This window comes from Indicator indicator, chromosome 13 (genome assembly GCF_027791375.1).
Source record: "Indicator indicator isolate 239-I01 chromosome 13, UM_Iind_1.1, whole genome shotgun sequence".
NCBI lineage: Eukaryota > Metazoa > Chordata > Aves > Piciformes > Indicatoridae > Indicator > Indicator indicator.
The window spans coordinates 14,094,435-14,118,047 of record NC_072022.1 but is presented as its reverse complement, the minus strand read 5'-3'; the positions used below and the strand labels follow the sequence as shown (position 1 = coordinate 14,118,047).

The 23,613-nt window shown below is 44.7% G+C and overlaps 1 protein-coding gene across 1 annotated transcript in view; it reads left to right on the top strand.

The window, feature by feature from the left end:
* The window catches only part of NGEF (neuronal guanine nucleotide exchange factor), a 39,280-nt gene that overhangs the window by 7,800 nt on the left and 7,867 nt on the right, over positions 1–23,613 (top strand). The window contains exons 3-9 of the mRNA XM_054386178.1: positions 4,906–5,094; positions 5,204–5,313; positions 9,967–10,241; positions 18,809–18,969; positions 19,173–19,325; positions 20,967–21,096; positions 21,863–21,937. Coding sequence (XP_054242153.1) covers positions 4,906–5,094; positions 5,204–5,313; positions 9,967–10,241; positions 18,809–18,969; positions 19,173–19,325; positions 20,967–21,096; positions 21,863–21,937 — 1,093 coding nt within the window. The remainder of the gene's footprint in view (positions 1–4,905; positions 5,095–5,203; positions 5,314–9,966; positions 10,242–18,808; positions 18,970–19,172; positions 19,326–20,966; positions 21,097–21,862; positions 21,938–23,613) is intronic.

Below are 23,613 nucleotides of genomic sequence, written 5' to 3'. Positions count from 1 at the left end.
ATTACTAACTTCACACTTCTCCACAAAATAAGTTAGCTCAATTGAAACAGTGCTTCTTACCTCATCTTTTGGCCTTTCTTAGTGTAAAACTCCCACTGACAAGAAGGGCTTGGGGAATTTTTCATTAATAAGATCTGCTGGACTGCATCTTCTCTTTTTAGTTTCTGGAACGGTAGGTCTAATTTCTAAAAACTGCTATAAGAGAACATGTCAAAAAAAGCATTTTGTGTCCTTTCAAAACAAGCTCTTTGCATAGCTGTATTCTGAAGATTGCTTTTGAGTTCAGATGTACATAAGAAATCTTAATTCAAACGATTAAACATTTTTAAAATTACTAGTGTCTGAAAATATGAGCCAATATTGGAAATTCACCCCCCAAAACATAATTTAAAATGAGATAATTAAAATAAACTAATTATAAACTCACATCAATTATCACATTTTTAATGCAAGCATGGACCAGATCAACACCAACAATTAAAATCTTTTCTAACAGCTAGGAACAGGCTGCAGGCACAGGAACTCCTCTTTGCAGATCACACGATCAAACTCTCTCCATTGCCCACAGGGAGCTGAACTGTGGTCATGCTCCATGTCACCAGAGCAAGGCCATTGTAGGATGGCCATGAGAATCCTTTCCATCATTTCTAGTGCCTGTGTGCTTGAAGATCCTAAGAATTCCTGAGACAAAACAGGGTTTCAGTCTGTCAGAGCACTGTATGACTTCTGTCACCAACAAGAGCACAGGTTCCTTCACCTATGTTGTTCTAATAGTCAGATGCTTTCTTTCCCCCTACGACTAGACACAGAATTTTAGGATGAAATGCAGGGATTTCAGTCAGGAAACTAATCTGTCATTATGAGATTTTACTTATTTTGATTATATGGGGAAAAGATTTTTGGGCTTTGGATCAAATTCATTATTGATACATTGAGAGGGAAAAGAAAACCTCCTCCAAACTCCCAACCAGATGGTTAAGATTAGATGGAGTGGGAACTTCTGCCTGAATCTTCAGTTCCACAGCAGCATAAAATAACCCAAGATGGCACTGCCAGAGGCCTGCCACCCATCTGCATGTCTGCCACCTCTGTTATGCTGTCATTCACATTGATCTCACCCTGTAGCAAGATACTCCAGACACACACAAAGCTAGTTCTTAAAAAAAATTAAAAAAAAAAGAAAGAATAATTTTGTACTGCTATAGCTGCCCAAACCTGCTCACGAAGGATGAGACAAACGTAAGCGCTGGCATAAAAATGGAGGTAGAAATCTTCCACAGATAGTTGAGTGAAAAGTGGAATTGAGCGTCTAGGTCAGCTTAAACTGCACACAAAGTCCTAGCAGCTGTGGTAGTAGGGAGAAAGAAAGAAGCTATGCCGAAGTTACTCTACTTAGCAGTAATTGTCCAGTACTGACTGACCTAAAGTGGTAAATGGTGAATAAGGTTTTCACCCACTTCAAGCATGTTTCCCAGCGACCAGAAAAAGCAGAGCAATTCAGGGAAGAGAGATGGATCCACCCTGGAACAAGCAGTAACATGTGGAATGTGAGGCAATGACACAGCCACGACTCCAATCTGAATCCCCCACACTCAGCCACCAGACTGCTGAGAAAGAATCACTTGTTTGCCTGCCTTCATTTTTAATGACAAACTTGGAAAGCTTTCTTATTTGTCCCCAAGCAGAAAAGCAAGAATTAGAAAATCCTAACCATTTTTGTAGGACAAAAATATCTTTATCTTGCTAAATATCATTTCTTTACTTTAGTCCCAGAGTGATGGGAACACTCTGTCACTTCACTTGGGAGAAAAAGTATTTCTCAGGCACTTGTTCTGTTTATGAACTTTCTCTGTACATCAACATGCAGTATGAGAATAAGCCTGGAAAGGAGGAAAGAGTAACATTTTTGAAAGACCAAATTGCAGTTAAATTTTTTTTTAAATTTCTAAAGGAAGGAATTATATTAGTCATTGCTACACAGTAGAACAGATCTCTACAAAATATAAACTGTGGCCTCCCACGGTCAGAGAGGGCACTTCACTCTTAGCTGGTGTTCTCACCTCTTCAGAGCTTCTAGCATTTTTATTATCATTATTACTTTCAGTGATGTTTTTGGATTTTCATTTCAGGCCAAAAGTGAAATTCTTTAGGAAAATTTGAAGGGAAAAGGAAGACAGGCAGGATCAAATTACCAAACAGTTACAGGATCCTTAAAAGATGCTTTCTATTTTGCAATGTTTTTTATACCATGACTGAGACACTTATTCTAAAAAGAAATTTGAATTTGTGACAGAGTTTAACCTTTGGGAGTGAAGCAATGTGAGGGGTTAGAATCTGTTAAACTCTTAAAGCATACTTCTGAAAAATTTATTCTGTGTTTTTAAAACATACACCCCAAAGTTCTATTTAGATATATATTCATTCTAGCAGTATCAGTAAGAGCATATGCACTGATTTACCTTTGGGAGAACTCCCCACTGCTTTTGATCCTTCCCTTTAGAAAATAGCAAACAACATCTCTGCTTTTCCAGAATTCAAGATAACGAAGAGGTTCAGTACAGTTAATGTCCTCCCTCCCCTTTTCTAAGAAAGAAGCTTTTCAGCACACCACCCACTTACTAGAACCCTTGACAATATTCTTGCCCTGGCAGCAAGCCACCAAAATGTCAGTCATTAGGTATAGTTTCAGATAGTCTCTGCTGCTTTGTCCCTCCTCCAAGGATAGGACTGCCTCCATGCTCACCTGTTTCCCCAAGCCCCTGAGCCCCAGTGTTTAATGACTGATAACCCACTTTCATCCCACACTGACCATCTACCCTGTGACAATCTGCCTTTGTACATCCATGGCTGCCGTTGTCCTCCTCTTTGTTAAGTGCAAAACAGGCTCCAGCTCTCACCCTCAGCCTAATTTTTCCTATTGCTTGTCTGGTCCTTTTTATCTCCCAGTTGAGGACTGGACTTGGCTAACAGTCTTCTCTGAGTCCTCAACGATATTTCCAGCTGTTTTTCTCTCCATTCTGCCTCTTAATGACTTAAGGACTGAGCTCTCCGGTGTACCAGATTGCAATCTAGTTCATATAAGCTGAAGGAGTTTTTCTGAATGTGCTGACAAGAAGTTGTCCTAATATATCATTTAGCAAATACAATATAAAAATGATAAGCAGGAAACCACTTTAAACATACAGACCAATGCATGGATTTTTTGCTGTTGCATAAATTACATTATGATATACAGAAAAAGAAACCCAAACAACCCATAGTTATTTGTACAACAGAGAGAAAGCGAACGAGGCATTGCTGAGTATTTTCTGACTGTTAGCTCCTCAGGTGCAATGTGGTGCAGATGACAGGGCTGGTTTTCTTTCGGGTTTGGTTTGGTTTTGTTTTTTTTGTTTGTGCGGTGTTGGTTGTGGGGGTTTTGAGTTTTGTTTGTTTGTTTTCTGGGGGTTACTAATGTGTAGGAAAGAGCTGCACCCAACTTGTCCACAAGCATTCAACATCCAAGGTTGTAAATAAACTCTGCTCTGGAGCTCAAGAGGATTTACCCCTGAGATGAAAAAAACAGTTATCTGCAAGAAGACAGATAGAGATCATTGAGTACTGCGATACTGCCTAAACGAGACAATATATCCTTATAGAAGTAGCAACACTAAGGAAGGAAAGGGGAGGGAGATGAGCCAGCGGGCGCAAAGCCCTGCCGGAGGAGGAGAGCGGTGAATTCTGTGGGCTAACCAGGAGTACAGTAACCGGCAGGAAGGATTAAGCTGAGTTTCCCAGTTACATTCCTCCATCTCAGGGTTTCGTTCCGGGAGAAGAAACGCACCATATGCACCAGATCTGGAAGCAGTTCAGGAGAGCCCCTCTTCTCCCTCAAAGCCGACGCCAGCCGCACATAGGCAGAGAGAAGAAAGGGATGGGGGGCAGCGCTGTGCCCTGGGTTTGAGGGAGGAGAGAGAGGTCAGTGCCAGGGCAGGACCCCCTCCCGCTAGGAAGAGGGGGGGTGTGCATGGAGGAGAGGGGCTGTGGGCCAGGCTGCTGCGTGGGATGGGGTGTGAGGGTGCTTGCCGGGGGAGGGTGTCTTGCTGAAGAGGGAGGAAGGAATGGCGAAGGGGCTTCCCTGCACCTGAGAATGGAGCTTCTCTGCAGGAGAGCAGGGGGCATGGAGGTAGGGGTTCCTGTGAAGGTGGGGGGAAGAGGGGCTGGGGCAGGTATTGCTGTCTTTTGAGGGGGCCTTGGGGAGGAGGGAGTCAGCCTCCCGGTGGAGGAGGGACCTGCGCTGGAGCGGAGCTGGGGGACTGAGGAGGTCTTTGCGGGCAGGGGTGCCGGGCACCAGGTGGGCGCTGCAAGGGGTTGGGGACTGCGAGAGGAGAATTTGGGGGGAGGGGAGCTCAGAAAGAATTTTTGAGGCTCTGAGAAGGTCTGTCGGGGGGCTCCACGGGCTGTTGGGTGACACAGGGGTCCGGTGGAAGCTCTAAGAGCTGAGTTTGGGGGTCTCCAAGTGGTTTGGAGGGTGCGGGATTGTGGAACTCAAACGGACTCTGAGGGGTCTCGCGAGGGATTTGGGGAAGGCTGAGGGGGCCCCTGGGGATTTGGATGAGCTTTGTGGGGCCTCGGAGCAGATGTGGGAACACAGAGAGGGGCTGCAAGGAGCCACGGGGCTCTGAGTGGGTTGTGGGTGCTCAAGGAGAAGCTCTGAGGCAATTTGGAGAGGTCTCTGAGACGGGTCTGAGGGAAGGCTTTGAGGGGTTCTCTAGAGATTTGAGGGGAAGAGTGCATGAGGGTGCCTGGGGAATGGGGGGAGCGTGTGTCTGAAGAGAGACTCTTAGGGGGCTTGGGGGCTCAGAGTCTCGGGGGCTGCGAGGGCGCCTCAGGGGCGACCGCAGCTACCCTCTCCCTCCCTCGCAGGCTGCTACCTTCCTACCCCCGTTACCGTGGCAACCGCCCGGGCTCCCCCAACTCCGCGCCGCTGCCGCCGGAGCTGCCGCCGGAGCTGCTCGGCAGCCGCCTGCCGCCGCCGGCCATGGAGCTACTGGCTGCGGCTCTCAGCGCCGCCTGCGCCCTCGACCAAGACGGCTCGGCGGGACATCCCAGCAGGTGAGCGGGGGGACACCGAGGGTGGGTGCGAGGGGCCGTGTCCGGGGCGGAGGGGGCCGGCTCGGCGCCAGCCTTCTACCGCGGCTGAGGGTGCCCCCGCCTCCCACAGGGAGCCCCCGGCTGCTGCTGAGGAGAACCCCACCACCGCCACCACCGAGGCACCGCCGCCAGCCCACCCCATGACAGCTGACTCCTGGAGGAATCTCATCGAGCACATCGGTAAGGAGCCGTGCCCAGCCTCGTTACGTCCTGGCGAGAGGGTCCGCCGGGCTGTCCGGCGGCTGCGGCTCCCCACAACTCCGCTTTGCCACTGCCGGCGCTGGCAGCAGCACGGCAGCTCCCAGGTGTGCGGGACGGGCCCCTCAACCCGGGAGGGGCAGCCGTCTGCCGGCCTCCCAAACTCCCAAACCCGCAGCATTTAGCGAATGAAACCCAGGTCTCAACTAAGCGGTACCTGGCAGGAGAGAGCCTCGGGCAGGGGTAAGGCGGTTGTGCTGTCATTTCTGGGAAAACTTCTCGCTGGCGGTGTAAAACTCCCTGGCCTTAGCGGTGGGGTTTGCTGTCCTTAAGGGCGTCAGGCTTGCACGCTGCCGGGCAGGAGATTTAACGCCGTCAGTGAGCAGCTTTATCTTCATCCATAAAGAACGATTAATCCTTGTAGTTAAAAAGAAATTAACCTTTAAGGCTACAGCAAACTTTCTGCAGAAATCTGATTTTGAATACTCAAAAAGGCGTAAGACTAAAGCACTGGTCTACTCCCCTGTTGGACGTCAGGTGCATGCACCAGAGTCAGCATGTGTGCACGACAACTTGCTTCTCCATTGCAAATGCAACACCAGTGGCTATTTTATCATTTGTGGTCTCTTTGCGAAGGCAGAGTTGAGGTTATCTGGGTGGCTGTAGAGGACAGAGCCTGTTGTGCTTTTGCTCTTGTAGTATTTAATTTTTTAATGTGTGTGGGTGGCATGTGAAGAGGCCTTGGTTTCTTGGTTTCCCCACATCTGAATTGTAACATTCCTCAGAGAGATTTTGGCAACTGCAGAGTTAAATCCTATCCTGAGGTTGTTTTGGGTTTTGGTTGGTTGGTTGGATTTGGTTGGGGTTTTTTTTGGTGGTTTGTTGTTTTTTTTGGGGGGTGGTGGTGAAGAGATAAGCTTACTTTTTCAATAGTTCTGTTCAATTGCAGGAAATGAAACTGCAACGTATTTCAGTCTAGAGAACAGGAATACTGCACTTGGCATGGGAAAAATCAGATAAATAACTCTCAGGAGCAGCAAGGTGAACATCTTACCTGGCAGGAATGAGGAGGCTTCTCATGCTGTCTCTTGGAGAGTGGCTGCAATTTGATGTCAGGTTGTGGCAGGCAGGGCTGATTCTTGGAGCATATGATGACACTGGGACAGCACAGGGGAAAGAGGCCAGTGGGAAACCAGGAGCCTGCCAGCATCTGTCAGACAAAACAGCTGAGTTCAGGGCCTTCTGGAAGAAAGTGGTGAACGACTTGCTTGGATATTGCCAGATCTGCTACTTGCTTTTGGCTGTGTAGGTACTAATCTCCCAAGGCAGATGTGTCAATACATTGTCAGTTAACTGGCATTGCGCTGCTAGGAGGCCTGATAAAAATGCTCAACCATCAGGACTTCAGAGCAACCCAGTGGCTATATTAATATATATTTTTATATGCTGTATATCAGAGGGAAGCCATGCACTAGCTCTGCATGTGTCAGTGCAACTGCAAGAAGGGCTGTTGAACCTTGATGGAAGAGACAGGGTTTTGACAAGCAGAGATGCTTTGCTAATCCTCAACAGAAGAGGTCATTTCAAATGGCTGGAACACACTTTCTCCCTTCCATCCCTTCTGCTGTTGAGGTATTAATGATTTTTTTTGCCTGAAACTGGAGCAGAGAATTTCACGGAAACTGTTTCTGGACCTCCAGAGATTTTAGATAGCTTTCATTGTAATAACATTTGCTTTTAAGGCACTGTGAACTCTCTAAGGCAAGTATTTGCCACAATTAGTAACTAGTTTTTCAATTCTCCTCCTAGCTCTTGAGAGGGAGGGGAGGGGAGAAACACTTGAGCTGGAAAGGAAAACTATGACAGCAAATTAAATGGAATAAACACAAAGGGAAAAATCTATTATGTACTATACAAACAATGTATATACCCCTTAGGAAGATAAGTCTTAACCACTGAAGTCAACATACAACACCAAACCCATACTCTGCCCACACAATTAACCTTTAGCCAGGTCACAGTAAGGATAGTTGGGACATAAAGCAATGAATGGAGCTCATACTTCTCACTTTCTAAATGTTAGCATTTACTAAATCATCATATCTTCTGGGTCACACCTGAATACCGATCTCAGCTTCTTTCTACACATCCAGTCAGTTCCCAGCTGTATCACTCTTCTTTCTCCTGTCAAAACTCTGTCCGCCAACCTTGCATCTGTTACGCTACTTGACCTGCATCATGGCCATATCCTGCCTCAGCTGGAGCAGGCTTTTTCATGGCTTCTCTCCCTCTTTCTCATCCACACCTTTCCTCTACCAACTGTAACCTCGTTACTGACATACGGATGGACCTTATACACCAAGATAGGAAGGTCATCTTTTGTCACTGCTATCACAGCCTTCTCTGTTTTCTCCTGCCCTGCTTCTGCCTAAACATCTACCTGTCTTTTTTCTATCTTCTGATACCAGCTTTCTGCTTCTTCCCCAAACTGCTATCTGTGGTAGAGCTTCAACTGGTCTCTCTTCATCCCACTTCTTCAAAATGAGTTACCTTGTCATTTCGAAGTGAATTCTGATGGTGATACCTTTAGTCAGTCAGACCTCTCCATGTCCATATTTGCCTTTGCGTGTCATGGAAGGCTCCATAGGTTTTGTCTATTTGGTTGAAAACAAAATCTAGTTGCATCACCTGGATTTTATTTCCTTAAACCAAGGGAGAAGCTTGCCCTGAGGACCTTTTTAAAAGGGACGCTCTCCTAATCTGCACAAGGGATGCTAAACCCCCATGCATAAAATACCTTTAACTGCCTCTGATTTGCAGGGCAGACTCACCAGCACAACACAGTTGTACAATCAGACACTGCAAGTATAATTATCTCCAACACAAGTAAAAGAGAGAGGTTATGCTTCAGTTTCCCAGCATGTTTTTCCTCAAGTGCCGTTCATATTGGTGCAGGGTGTTAATTCCCAGTCTGTCCTGCCCGCCAGTGCCCTACTGCACCAGAGCCTTCAGGCACAGGCTGAGCTTTCAGTACCACAGAAAGCAGCTCCCATCTAGCAGGCCCTCTGCACCGTTCCTGAAGAAGTCTTCTCACCCCACTACATCCTCAGCACCCTCACTAATGCTGAAGAACAGCCTGAAATGCTTAGGAAAGCCATGCAAGCCTAGTTGACGCAGAGAGAGGTTATGTAAGTAGCAGCAGCATGTAGAACTTCAAGGGAAGTCTCCTCTCTTTGGTGGTTGTGTAGGAAGCTAACAGGAGACTGTATGGTTTCCTAGGCACAGCTACCCTCATTGCTATTTTAATCTGCTGCTGAACATCTTTCCAGGGAGAACAGGATACACTTGCAGCCTGTGGTAGCACTGTCCTTGTGCCTGCACTTCTCCCCAGCATATTTCTGATACAGTTTTGACAGTGGCTAGTACAGAACCTCATGAAAACTGTAGTGGAGATTTCATAGACAGTAACATCTCCATTTTTGCCCTCCCTAGACAAATGCCTGACCCAGTTGTCTCACCTTATTACACACAGAATATGCTTCTGAGATACAATATAGTGAATGCATGTGACAAGATTTTAACCTCTAATAATTCTGACAAAATAAATTGTGTAGAGGTTTTTTTTAACTTTCAAGACTTTTCATTCATTAATGTTACACTTTACAATTCAAGCACAAACCAAGGGAGATAATGCGAATTGTGCTCCTTCAATTTGAGTAAGTGACTCAGATCAGGCTCATGCTCTCTTGTCTTTTCTAAATTATATTTTACATTCGAGCAATTAATATTCTGGGTCCTACAGATGTTTCAGAAAGAGAAATGGGACAGTTAGAAAGCCCTAGGAGAAAAAAAGAATCTTCTAAAGATTGCCAAAGAATTTCAGGATTCCTGCTTTTTTTGTGTGCTGTCATTTGAAATCAGGGGTGGGGGTAAATCCTATGCAATTTTGCCTGCTCCCAAAGTTAGTGATTAAAACTGGGGAAACAGTTCGTGTGATTGATGTGCTGCAAAATGGTGGGAATTGAGAGCCTTTTCCTGTGGCATTCAGATACCTCTTAAATGTTAATTTTATCTGTTCAGTCATCATAGAAACAGAAGGAAATTAAGCAGTGAGGCTAACCACAAAGTCAATACCAAAACTAGCAACCTCAGGTTGTTGTCCAAGTGCTTCACCTGGCCAGTCAGTGCCTTAATAGCAGCTCACCATTTCCTCCTTCACAATTTTCATGGCCATCAAACTGCAGTTTCAACACTCTTACACATACCTACCAATCTATACATATTAATATTGCAGAGAAAATCAAGGTTTAAACGAAACATTGAAAAGCCTGGCAGATATATCAAACCACTTCTTTTACATCTTCCAATCAATCACAGATTCATCTGACTGTGTTATTAAATGTTTTGTGAGAGCAGATTGTTGACAACACTTGGGATTTAGAAATGGCCTTCCATATATAGTTTCCATTTCTGGTTGAAATAGGAATGCCATAATTAGCTTTTTTGCTCAGCACAAAAGGGATCTCTCTCACCTTTGCTGAGGTAAACCACAGCAAAACAAATATCCTCTCCCACAGTACATTTCTACTTTTTTGGTAAGCTGTAACCTCTCAGACCTGTTGTGTTGCCTCCTAGGGCTCTTGTACCAGGAATATCGAGACAAATCTACACGCCAGGAGATTGAAACCAGACGACTGCAGGATTCACAGACAGACCCTGAAGAGAGCTCACCCAGCGAGGAAACCCCAACTGAAGTAGAACCTACAAGTACACCTGAAAGCAAAGGTCCACCACAGATCAGTTTGCTGAGAAACTCCAACTCCAGGTTCAATTTATGGCAAGATCTTCCTGAGATCCGGAGCAGCGGGGTCCTCAGCATCCTCCAGCCAGATGAGATCAAGCTGCAAGAGGTAAAGCGGGAAAGTGGAATGTTTCTTAACTGAGTTGTTGCTTAAATGAGTGAGAGTGAATTAAGTAAAATTGAAGATTTAAAAATGAAAAGCTTCATAGCAATCATAGCCTTGCTCTGTGAAGTACTTTCGTGTGTTGCACTGGTTAACACCACTCACTTTTTTTTGAAACTACAGATGGTGTTCTATATGCTACAGCTGCTGGACATTTCTGTAGCAGAAAAGAACTTCTTTGCCCTTTTCTGATTCAGTGGTAGGAGTGATTTACAAAGGAACAGGGATGGTGAAGAGGCTCTTGCAGCAGAGCTTTTGGTCCCCAGCGCACATAAACCTCTTCTGCAGTTACTAGCAGGATATATAATTTCTAACAGAAATCTTAGAAGAATTCAGTTGTTGACTGCGATCTGTTTTAAATGTGAGGGGTTTAATGGAAAGAGATGAAGATTGGTAAACTTCCTTATTTTTAATAGTTATTACTTGGAGTCTTATGTAAAACAGTAAAAAATAATCATAGAATCATAGAATTAACCAGGTTGGAAGAGACCTTCAAGATCATCCAGTCCAACCGATCACCCAGCCCAAATGATAGCTATAATTGCATTTTAGCTGTACAGTGCAGTGACATCACTGTTTAAGAGTCACATTCCATTAATTTATAGGGATGTATCAAAGAGCGAAAGGAGTAGGTGGAGACAGCTGCTGCAATTAATGAAAATTTCAGTCACACAACAATTTACAACTTGTTGCTATTCTGGATAGCATGGGGAGCATGAGCACTCTGTCACCAGCCAGCTGTGGAGATGGACAAGCCTTGTTTAGCATGTGGTTTGTGTTGCAATGTGAGCAATGGGGCTTTCAAAGGCTCCAGGCTGTGAATCCTACAATAGTCCTATGCCAGGATTCCTTCAGGTGAGACCTCATGAAGTTCAATAAGGCCAGGTGTAGAGTCCTGCACCTGGGGAGGAATGATTCCACATACAAGTAAAGGTGAGCGGGTGACGTGCTGGAAAGCTCTGTGGAGAAGGACCTGGGAGTGCTCGTGGACAACTTCATCACAAGCCAGCAATGTGCCCTTGTGGCCAAGAAGGCTGACAGTACTCTGAAGTGCATTAAGAAGAATGTGGCCAGCAGGTTCAGGGATCTTCTCCTCGCCTTTGACTCTGCCCTGATGAGGTGGCACCTGGAGTGTGTGGCCAGTTCTGGGCTCCCCAGTTCAAGAGAGGCAGGGAACAACTGAAGACAAAGGGCCACAAAGATGCTGAAGGGACTGGAGAACTGGAGCATCTGTCTTTGAGGAGAGGATGAAAGAACTAGGGCTCTTTAGCCTGGAGAAGAGCAGACTAAGAGGGGATCTTCTCAATGCTGATCAATATCAAAAGGGTGGAAGTAAAGAGGATGAGGCTGGGCTCTTTTCAGTGGTGCACAGTGATAGGACAAGGGGCAACAGGCACAAACTAGAACACAGGAGGCTTCACTTAAACGTAAGGAGAAATGTCTTCCCTTTGGGGGTGCCAGAGCACTGGACTGGGTTGCCCAGAGTAGTTGTGGTATCTCTTTTTCTGGAGGCTTTCAAAACCTGCCTGAATGTGTTCCTGTGCAACCTGCTCTAGGTGACCCTGCTTTAGCAGGGCTCTTGGACTAGGTGATCTCCCAGAGGGCCTTTCCAGCCCCTATCATTCTGCGATTCTGTAAGACCATTGTGGCAATGTATCTGTTGAGCCTGGGCTCATGAGATTGTACCCAAAGTGCTGAAGAACACCTTGGGGTGTGAGCAGCTGCCCCTAAGTTTACCTGGATTTGTACAGTCAACATTGGTGAATCGCAGTGCCAGCTGCATCCTGGTCAAGGCTGTAACTTCTCTGTGACACCAGAAAGGCTCACCTTGTGAACTGCAGGGGTGTGGGGGGTTGTGCTGTGTTCCTTACACCCTGGGTGTTTATACAGGGTGGCTGGGCTGGCAGCACAAATTGGTAGTGTGTCAGGGAAACGGTTGAAGGTGTCCAATGTGATTTGTTGCTTTTCCATGTTTTTCTGCACTGTTTTTTTCCATATCGGTTTTGTTCTGTTTACCTGGCAAAATATGGTCCTTCCAACCTCCAGCGTTACAAACACAATCTGGCATCTGAAAAAACACAAGCTTTTCTTCTTTCTGCTTCAAAATGAGTGTCTTTTACAGAGAAACATTGGCTTAGAAGTTTGCATTGTAGATTTCAAAAGCTGCCATTTCTGTTGTGTTCACTAGCTGTAGGTGTTCTAAGGAAAAAATATCTGTGCTGCTAAACCCCAACATTAAGCATGCTGAATTTTCTTCTCTCTGCTTAAATAGCAACAGAAATTAAGCAGATGGAGATAGGACAGAGCTGCCTTAAAGAAGTGTTGTGCTTTCCCCTGATGTTAGTTTATCAGAGCTGAGATTTTCTTCCTGTTCGTTCTGGGATTAGCAGAATAAGAGATTATAAAATTGCTCAAAGCCAGAAAGCTGTGAAATTGGATGAACATTGAATAGATAAAGTGGAGAATTTGCTTTATGAGGAAAGTCAAGGACAGAAAGCAAGAAGGGTTGGAGAAATCACTGAGGCAATTAAAGGAATGATGTTGAATTCAGCCTTGCTATAAGCAAGTGGTCCCTACCCTGCAGTGCGGGAACTGTGATCACATTGGAAATATGAGCTGTACATAAGAGCTAGATGAAGTGTATGTAAAGCATTCAGCTTCAGGAAGGAGGACTGGATGAATTTACCTGCAGTACAGGGCAGCAGATATTTGGGAGTAAATGTCCTAAGAAAATCATACCATTCTGACTGATTTTATCCTCAAAGCTGCCGTAAGCACAGGGACTAGAGGATCTTGCAGGTCTTCAGCCTGAAAGGAAGATCAGGAGTGTGATTTACACCACAGAAAGGAATTCTAGTACCCAAATGTAAAGAAAGTTGAAGCAACACCCTTGTTCACACCAGAGGAAGGTAATACCACCATAGCTGTGATGGAGCAAGGCTTAACAGCCAGAGGAAAAGTTGCTCATCTGCAGTAATCTGCAGAATGAAAGAGACATGAACAAGAGGAAGAATTTGGTCTTTATTATCGGTGATGACAGATAAGACTAAGAGGGTTGTCAGTACAATATAAAAACCAAGACACTGGTCTTTTCAAGCCTCAAAACAAGAAGCTTGACTGGAAGAGCAATAGATGCTTGACAAGTGTCATGGAAGGCAATTTGTCATTGCCCTCATTGAAGAAATTAGTCAGAGAATAGAATTTCAGGAAGGGGAGAAAGACCAAACCAAAACAACCAACCAACCCCAAGCAAACAAAACAAAGAAACAAACTCACATCCGCTCCCTAGAAACTGCAACCAAAAAATGTTACAGCATGGCCCATTAGCCTCAGGAACCCCAAGAGAATTCAGACTGTGGTGGCCTGAGCTGCAGCAGCCTTTTTTCTTCTGAAATGAATGTGGGAGTAGCAAAGATGTAAAGCAGCAACTGAAAGTGGCGGGTACGTGCAAATGCAGAAAAAGAAAGAACAAAAGGAAAAGCAAAAAGCCATGTTACAGATCACAAAGGTTAAGGAAATATGAAATTTATGTGCTACTGGAATAATGATCAGAAATTACTATGTTATTAATAGGGTAGTTTTAACTATCCAGACATCTGCTGAGTGTCAAACAGAGGAAATCGTGAATCACCAAGGGCTTTCTTTTAACTGCATAGAATGCATAATGATGTAAGAAGAACAAGCCAAGAGAAATGCAGTTTGGGTTTTGACATGGAGTCAGCGTGGAAGAAAGGAGAGGCTGGAGGAATACAGCTGGAGGAACAAGTGACTAGAGAGAAAACACACCCTCTATTACATGTGATTTAGATTAAACCAGATTCTGTCACCTAGGTACTAGGTGCTGAAGAGGAAGTCATCCAGAGATCAGACAAAACAACATTTAATAAGTGAAACTTCTTTCAGTATAAACCTTAGCGTAGGGTATGGGCTTTCTGTGGAGTGACTCCAGTTTATCCCTCATTCCCAAGTTGTGTTCTCTACTTTTCAGTTTGTCCTTGTTTTATTTATTGTATAATTTCTTTGTTTTACAGAATTGTTTGGGTTGGAAAAGACCTTTAAGATCATCAAGTTCAACCGTTTAACCTAGCACTACCAAGTTCACCACTAAGCCATGTTCCTCAGCATCACATCTACATAGTTTAAATGCCCACAATGATGGGGACTTCACTGCTGCCCAGGGCAGCCTATTTCAGGGCTTGACAATCCTTTTGGGGAAGAAATTGTTCCTACTGTCCAAGCTAAACACTCCCTGGCACAAGTTGAGGCCACTTCCTCTTTTCCTGTCACTTGCTAGTTGTGACAAAAGACTGACCTCCACCTCTCTCCAGTCTCCTTTCAGATAGTTGTAGAGAGCAAGGTCTCTGAATCTCTTTTTCCCGAGTTCCCTTAACTGTGAGCATCATAAGAAGTGCTCTCCAGACCTTTCACCAGCTTTGTTGCTCTTCTTTGGACCCACTCCAGCACCTCAATGTCTTTCTTGCCGTCAGGGTTCCAAAACTGAATGCAGTATTTGAGGTGTGGCCTTGCCAGTGCTGACTACAGGGAGCAGTCGCTTCCCTGGTGGCCACACTGTTGCTAATACAAGCCTTTTGCTATTTTCTGCTTGCTAACTGTAGTGATTTTCCTGCACCACGCTCATCTTCCATGTTTTAGGAGATTCCAAACAGAGTAGAACTTGCCAAAACCAATTTACCAATACAAACAGTTTAGCAAAGTATTCTCAGTCTTTGCACTGAACCCTTTTTGCCGAGATGTATGATCCTTGATAAAGTTTGTGCCAGGGATTATTAGGATTTCGGTCACTACGCTGTTAGAAAAAGGGGCAGAGGCTAATCTGCACAGTGGGTCATGGCATGAATTTACATTAGACAGTTGCTGCTCTGAAAATTTTCTTTGCTCAAGCAAAAGAGGGGCTTGAACATGGTCGGTGTGCATTGGTGATGACCTTGCGGTGGAAGAGTGCATTTGACAGGTCTTTCATTTTTGGTCTTTGAGCAGCCCTAAAATTTCAAACCTCTGCATTTGCTGTACAATAGAGCTGCCCTCCTCCCAACAGCTATTGTGCTGGACTGTGGGATTCTAGCAGGTAGGTATCACACTGGTCCTGTGAAGGCAACCATGTCTGAGAGCCAGTCACAGCCAATGCTATGGCGTTCAATCAGAACAACATCCCTTCTAGACTAGACTAGATTAAGACCTGACCTTAGTTCTCTGCCCTCTTACCTCCTGGTTTGCTTGAAGAGCAGGGCCCCTGGGAACAGATACCTCCAATTTGTGCAATAGAACATCATATTGTCTCAGTAGGAATTTAGGCAGTAGGATTATTCTTATCTTTGGTAACTTTTAATTTTTCTTCTTTTTGATCTTCTGTATTCCTTTCTTCCTTCAGCTTCACTTCTCTGTCGTTTTTTCTCAGTCTCTGTGCCAAAACAAGCAATGAAGATGATTAGTATAGCTTTTACATGACTATAAGATTTCAAGAAGTGAATGACCCAGAGGACTCATAGAACAGTGTTGGCCATGTTTGCAAAAGATTTCTTCAGAGTATTTGTAGACTCAAGAAGATAATATTGCATCAGTTGACATTTAATTCAACTTCTTTCCCTGCCCCCCCCCCCAATTCTGAAGCCAGAAGTTAATTGTTTTGTTTTGGTTTTTCCCTACTGACTGCTTAGCACTAGCAAAGTTAGATGATTCCACAGAGATCCCATCATCACACCACATGCTTGGATGTTTGGTGCCCGTTTAGCAGATTTGCAGCTCATACTTATCATTCAAATAGGAAGCAGCAGTCTGGGCTCCTCGGAGTAGGTACTTTAGGTATGCAGATGACCACCTAGATTCACATGCAGTGAACAATTCCAGAAGCTTGTCCGGATCGGTGGAGATGTTGCTTACTTTCCTGGCATTTCCTTTAAATTGGAACCCTGTGCACTGATATTTTCACCATGGATTTAGTTATTTCCTTGGTCTGGCTTGCACTCTGCATATGCCTATGCAGGTCACGCACCCCCTCGCTATAGCGAACAGCAAATGTACACAAATTATTTTATCCAAATGGAGGCAGAGGGACTTCTACGGATCTACAGCCTTCTAGATTGAGCGAGTTTTTTGAGAGTTTAAAGGCTGTGGTAGAATAGGAGATCTCAATCTTGGGTCTTATGGCCATCTTGCAATCAACGACCTGACAGAAAAAAAAAAAATATCCTGCCTTGGGGTGTCCAGAAAGCTGCAGTGCAAAATGACTGGTGATATCAATCCCCAGGATATCGGGGAGGGACAGTCTGTCCCAGCACCTCTTGTCTTATTCTTCATTGTATTTTTTACCTATTTTTCAATTTATCCAATAAAAAGCTACAGCTAAAGCTTTAAGTGCATTTAGGACTACAGTGAGGAGCAGGAGGGAGGGTCTCAGGTTCACTGGTGCCCTAGTGACACTGTTGGGAGAAGCTGAGATAACACTCCTCCACTTTTCTCACTGGGAATCTGGCCTTGAGGAAAAAATAAAATGTCTCTTATTCCTGAAATACCATCTGTTCTGCATACACTGACCCAAGTACATTCATTTCTACCTGCACCCTCTACTCTGTCTCTCTTTTGGGAGCTGTGCAGGCAGAGTCTCCTTCTCTGGTGCAGGAAAGGACCTCCTCTTTGACTTAGCTCACCGACAATTGACATGTCACTTCAGCTGGTGCTTTAGCAGCTCAGAACTGGGTAAGAGACCCTCCTTGCTATGCCAATCCTCCCAGATCTTGGACTGCAGCACAGTGTCAGGAATATAACCCATGTCTCTTATCTCATGTCCTTCTGTGATACATAGTGACACTTTCAGGAAAAGACCAAAACCTGATCAACAGAGATTTCAAAGCATTTATTTAGAAAGAAAAAAACACAACCCACAAAAAAAAGATCAAGTAAGCCACAAGACAAACCCCCCCACCTAATTTGGGGCAGAGTGGCTGAAAAGATGCCCAACAGAGAAAGACCTGGGGTTGTTGATTGACAAACAGCTGAACATGAGCCAGTGTGTGCCCAGGTGGCCATGAAGGTCGATAGCATCCTGGCCTGTATCAGAAAAAAGTGTGACCATCAGGACCAGGGAAGTAATTGTCCCCCTGTAGTCAGCATTGTGAGGCCACACCTTGAGTATTGCATTCAGTTTTGGGGCCCTCACTACTGGAAAAACATTGAGGTGTTGAAGTGGATCCAGAGAAGGGCAACAAAGCTGGTGATGGGTCTAGAGAACAGGTCTTGTGAGGAACAGGTGAGGGAACTGGGATTGTTCAGCCTGGAGAAAAAGAGGCAAAGAGGAGACTTTCTTGTCCTCTAAAACTACTTTAAAGTTCTACTTAGTTACAAGTGATAGGATGAGAAGAAATGGCCTCAAGTTGAACCAGGGAAGGTTTAGGTTGGATATGAGATGAAAATTCTTTCCTGAAAGGGTTTTCAAAGACTGGAACAGGCTCTCCAGAGAGTTGTTTGAATCCCTGTCCCTGGAGCCATTTCAAAGGGGCAGAGATGTGGTGCTGAGGGATATGGTTCAGCCCCAGACTTGTCAGAGTTAGATAACGTCTTTTACAACTAAGCCAATTCTGTGATTCCATGATATTTTCCCATACACAGCACAAAAATTACTGCATGTATCTGCTGTGCTGTTGGATCTCCTTGGCTCTAGGTGAGCCCTTGCAGCCTCTGAGAGCCAATGGAGCTCAGACACTTGTGCTGCCCGGCTACCACCAACCCTCACCAGGGTGCAACAGAGGACCTGTGGGCAGTGGGGAAATTTGAGCTCAAGAGTCAAAGCAGCTTTTGCTTTAAGGAAGCAAGACCTTCACTGAGCTTCCCAAAGGCTCCTCTTTCAGTAGTCCTGGTGCTGGCCCTTGATGCTGCAAGGAGCCCACAATGCACCTTATTCAAGAGATGTCTGAAGAATCTAACAGTTATTCACCATGTTGCACATGGGTAGCACAAAAAGCCACCAAAAATAGAGCAACCAGCTAGAGATGTCACAGTCTGGAGGGGTTTGGAGGGTGTGTGGAAGCTGCCAAGGGGTACTCCATAAAGAGACATGAAAACACAGAATTATGACAAGTGGTCATAAGGGGGAGCAGGGCATGCAGTGACTGGGGAAACCCCAGGGCAAGCCTGAATGACACTAAGGAGGAAGGGAGGAGCCCATGAAGTGCTTTTATGGGTGCATGTGCACAAAATCAGACTGCTTAATTAGAATCAGAAAAGGGGAGAATTCTTTTTGAGAGTTTCAGTGGAAGGAAATGTGGTCAAATGACTTAGGAAAGAGACAGGAGCCTGGGCTGATGGCTGACAAAGGAAATCTTCCACATTCATCACTATCCTGCATAACACATGGCAAATAACATTGTGGCTTACCTCTCCCTCTGCTTTGGACCTGGAAGATGTATGCAAGGTCTGTGGCTGTGTGCAGCACAGATGTTGGAAGCATGCCTCTCCATAGAAGGTACCTGCTGATTTCCTTCTTTGGGATTCTCCCTCAGGCCATGTTTGAGCTGGTTACATCTGAAGCCTCATATTACAAGAGTCTTAATCTGCTGGTGTCCCACTTCATGGAGAATGAACGTCTGAAAAAGATCTTGCACCAGTCTGAGGCACACATCCTCTTCTCCAATGTCCTGGATGTCATGGCTGTTAGCGAGCGGTAAGACAGCTGCTGCTGGGTATTTATCCGGTTGAATGGCATCGGTTTAGCTCATCTCATTTGTAGAGGGATGGTAACTGAGGTTACTGGGGGCAGACCATTACTCACTGACTTTTCAGAGAGCCTGTAGACAGACTCATTGCTTTGAATCCCAAGGGCTCCTTCAAGTCACAATCAATACGAATGCTGGGTTTCTCATCTAGCTTCCTGTTGGACCTCGAGCAGCGGGTGGAGGAGAATATTGTGATCTCCGATGTCTGCGATATTGTCTACCAGCATACAGTTAATCACTTCTCTGTGTACATCACCTACGTCTCCAACCAGACCTACCAGGAGAGAACTTACAAGCAGCTTCTGTGAGTTCCAGTGCTTGATATTAGATTGTTTTGCAAAATTGTACAGGCCATGGGTTTAGCTGTAATTCTGGTATTTTTGAGAAAGGGCCAGATAGCACAGAAACAGAATTTCCCACTTCACTGATTTTTCACTGCACCTGTAAAAAGAAATCACAATTAAAAGGCTTTATGGTAGAGGTGGGGTGATATAGTCTGCAGGTAACGTACCAAGTAAAGTCAGAGGCAGCAGTCTATTTTCTTCACATTTGGGTGTTACACACACATGTATTTTTCAAGTATAGCAAGTCTTTTGGTCTGCTAGGAAATCTCTTATCCAGCTCAAAACAAAGAGTGCCCTAGAAGCTCATCTTTGAGCAGGAGAATTAATTTTTCTCTAGTTACAATGTCCTGGATTCTTTCAGGACAGCCACTGTACAAGCTGCTCTATAGTTCTTTCCCATAGCAGCAGCTAGTTGAGGGGAGTGTAACAAAACCTAATTCTTTCCTTTCTCTGCTCTTCAGCTTTTAAGGAAAAAAAAAAAGGCCTCTGTTGAGCTTGGCCAACTGTTCTTTCCAAAATGAGGGTGCCTCAGGGTTTTCTTTTAGTCAGAGGTGAGCAATATAGCTGCAGAATATAAACAGTTGGGCTAGAGCCAATAGCTAAACCCTCTGAAACGAAGCAGCAATAGGCTAGATTACTTGAGCTTGAAAAGGACCAGTTGGAGATAGAGTATTCCTGGATATCAATTTACAGGGCATTTTATTAATCTGTGGGAGAACATAAAGCAAACTGAAAAGAATAGACTCCCTTCCATGGGCTTCTAGTTAGCATAAGATTGTTGCAGCACTTGGCTGAACTCAAAGCTTGAGATGTGCCACAGTTCCCCCACTTAGGTTGCTCCTCAGATGCAGACAGGTCCTTTCTGCTGTGGCTCTGATGACTCAGACTGTCACACAAGTGCCTGCAGCAGGAAGAAACACTTTGGGTGGCTTCTCTTGGCTGTTGCAAGGTGCACACAGCACAGACAGGCTTTGCACAGTTAACAATCCCTTCTCTTCGAAGCTATTTCTGCTCGCCAGGACTCCAGCAGCTCAAGGCTTCCTCAGGGCCCTGCAGTTGCCAGGAAGCATTGCCTGTGATTATGGCAGCTGGAGCTTGTGAGGCTGCTCTGTGCAGTGGGGTCTGTGGTCTAGCAATGCCCTCAGCTGCTTTGAACAGTTACATCAGCCAGGAGTAGCCAAGCTTGAGCCGTTTTGTAGCTTGTCTTGTTCTTACAGCTGTGGGAGTTTCACCTTGTCATAGAGTTCCAACCGTGTACAGATATATAATTACGCCTCTGACTCATCTACTTGGACACACACCCTATTCACACACACCTACGCACACAGCGTATGCTACAGAGCTAGATGTGCTAACACATGTGAACACTACTATGGCTTCTACATCAAAAACCTATTTTTTGCCCTCCCCCAATACTATAAATAGCTCTGGATTTAAACTAAAATACACCTAGAAGCATTCACCCCCCTCTTCCCCTCTTACTGGGAGAGGCCAGGCAGATGCTGTCTCTGGGACCAAGCTGCTTCTGGTCACCAGCCACATACCAGAGTCTCAGGCAGGGCAGCACTCAAAGCCTTCATCCTCTTTCTCTCTCTTCTCAGCCAGGACAAGCCAGCGTTCCGGGAAGTGATCTCACAGCTGGAGCTGGATCCCAAGTGCAAAGGCCTGTCTTTTTCTTCCTTTCTAATTCTGCCATTTCAAAGGATCACTCGACTCAAGCTGCTGGTGCAGGTAGAATTCTAGTCTTCTCTCTCTCCTGAAGGTCTTCTAGATCATTCCTAGAATTTTCCTTTCCAGTAGTTGTGGATAAAGTTTAGAGACACAATGAAACCTTGAGCTGGATTAAGCTTTTCCACAGAACATTCTCAAGAAAAAAAGATTTCAGTCATTCAGACACAATTCCCAAATTAGCATTGAATTTGCCAGATAGCTTATACTGAGCAAAAAGTTGAGGAAGAACTTTGCTGACCTGCTAGAGGGAGTAACAAGAGTTTATTAACTCAACTGACTGATGGTTAGGATGCTGACACACAGATGCACAGTGCAGAACATCTGCAAGACATGGAAATGCTCCATATATAATAACCTACATCATGGTGACCTGGACCAGACTGTCAGCCATCTTCCTCCTGTGCTTTGCCAGTTTGGCTAAATACAGCTGGAGGACATGCTTCTAGGGATGAGGGAACAGCTCAGTCCCAAATGGTCTTATATCACTGGGATTACCAATACACTGTCTGTTAGTACCAGCTCTGGCTATTTTTATTTATTCATTTATTTTTATAAAATAGGATTCTGCTTGCTATATTTCTTTTAGATATAAGGTCAGATAGAAATGGGTTTTAATGAGAAAGAGGAACTAAGAGGTAAGAATCACTGTACTCTGTCACCTATCCTGTAATTAGGCTGATGGCCAGAAATAACTCAGAGGCTAGCAAAGAATTTCCTGTGCTGTCAGATTGGAATCAGAGTTAACACAGCCTTTTTTCCCCTGCAGAATATTTTGAAGAAAGTGGAAGAGAAGTCTGACAGAGAATCCACTGCCCTGGATGCACATAAAGAACTGGAAACAGTAAGTTTGAATTATGTAAATGAAGGTCATTAAGATTAAACCATTGTGCTCCTTCCCCCTCAGAAAAAGATCTACAAACTACATTCAATTCTGGAGCTGTTACTTTGAATCCTGTCACTGCATTTCAAAAGCAATTAGTTTTTAGTAAGTCTGCCCTTCCTTGCTCTTAAAGATGGACTTACTGAGCAGCACTTAGACATCAGTGACAAAGAATCTCTTGTTAATAACAGATGTGTTTATTTCTGCTGTAGGAAAGGGCAGAGAGAATGTTTTCCCTTAGGGTCTTCAAGGGTACAAATTGTTTTTGCAGATACCTGAAGGGGATGAATCCCTCTGAGAGATGTTATTAGCTGCAACAGGCAGCAGAGCACAACTGTGTCAGGTTTCCTCCAGTACACCACATTTCTTCCTCTGACCTAGCATGACAATTTCTTAATGAAGTACTCAAGCCTGCTTTTAGCCCTCTTCCCTGAGGCTGGTAGGTAGGTGGGGCACTCAGTTGTCCTAGTTACTGCTGTGTACAAAACACCAGGAAAGCACTGGGGATGTTTTCCATGTGAGCTGTTCCTGACACAGTCAGACAGGGTGATCACATCTCCAGACCTCAATGGTCTGCACAGAGCAGGCAGCTATGTGGGCTGGGACAGAATGTTTGAGCCCTTCTCAATCAGAAGTTTGGAACATCTCTTGAATCCTGCAGTTCAGTTTAAGTATTTGAAGCTAAAAACTGCTAAAACATCATCCTGAGAATACAGTTGCAGCTTCTGACTGAAATACCAGATCAAAATGGGCTCTTGGGTTTGCCTTGAACTACTTTAGGAAGCGTAGACTTTGGAGATTGCTAGGGATAGAGACAGAGACTTCAGTGTTGGAGAATGTTTTGCATTAGTTAGTATTTGCAGGATGCCTCATCATGTATCTGGTAGCCAGTTTGTTTCCATTGGTCAAAAGCTTGCATCCTATGGGAACAGCCTTCCTCAGATGACTACAACTGCTAATGGAAAAACACTCTTTATATTCAGCTGTCAGTGTCTTAGATGATTGACTTCATAACTCCCTTGGTATGGTTAATTTCCTGTAAGTATTTAGATGCTTAATGTCCAGCTAGGTACAAGCATCACAACAGAGATCATCCAGTGCTTATTTTCTCCATAGGAATCCTATTTTTGAAAGGCAAGAGGTGATAACAGTTTCAGTTGTTGGTATTCTAGTGGATTTTGAGTAGCATAAACAGAGAACAAAGTAGAGCTTTTTCTCCAGCATAGTTTTTCTACCTTGACAGATCTCCAGAGAGTCGCTTCTCATGAAACAGGCAGTGGCATCTAGCCTAAGGTCCCTGTAATAGGGTAGTGCCTGCACGTTGGTTGTGGGTTTTCAGTTAAAAGTTTGTACTCAGAACAGAGCTGGACTCTGTATAATGAACATCTCTTTCCCTGGGGCATATCATAGCTTTGGCATCTGGTACTGCTTGGCAGGACCACAGTATTTGCATCTTTGAAATGAAGATCTATGGCTTCATTCATTTCTTGAAGATGATAATGCACATGTACTTCAAGTATTGGAGACAAGGAAGATACATGGTGTGTCAGGATATGGAAAATGAGTCGTTCGCTTTGCTGTGCAACTAGGAGTATTGCTACTGTCTGGTTCAGTAACTGAATGCAGCCATCTAACAA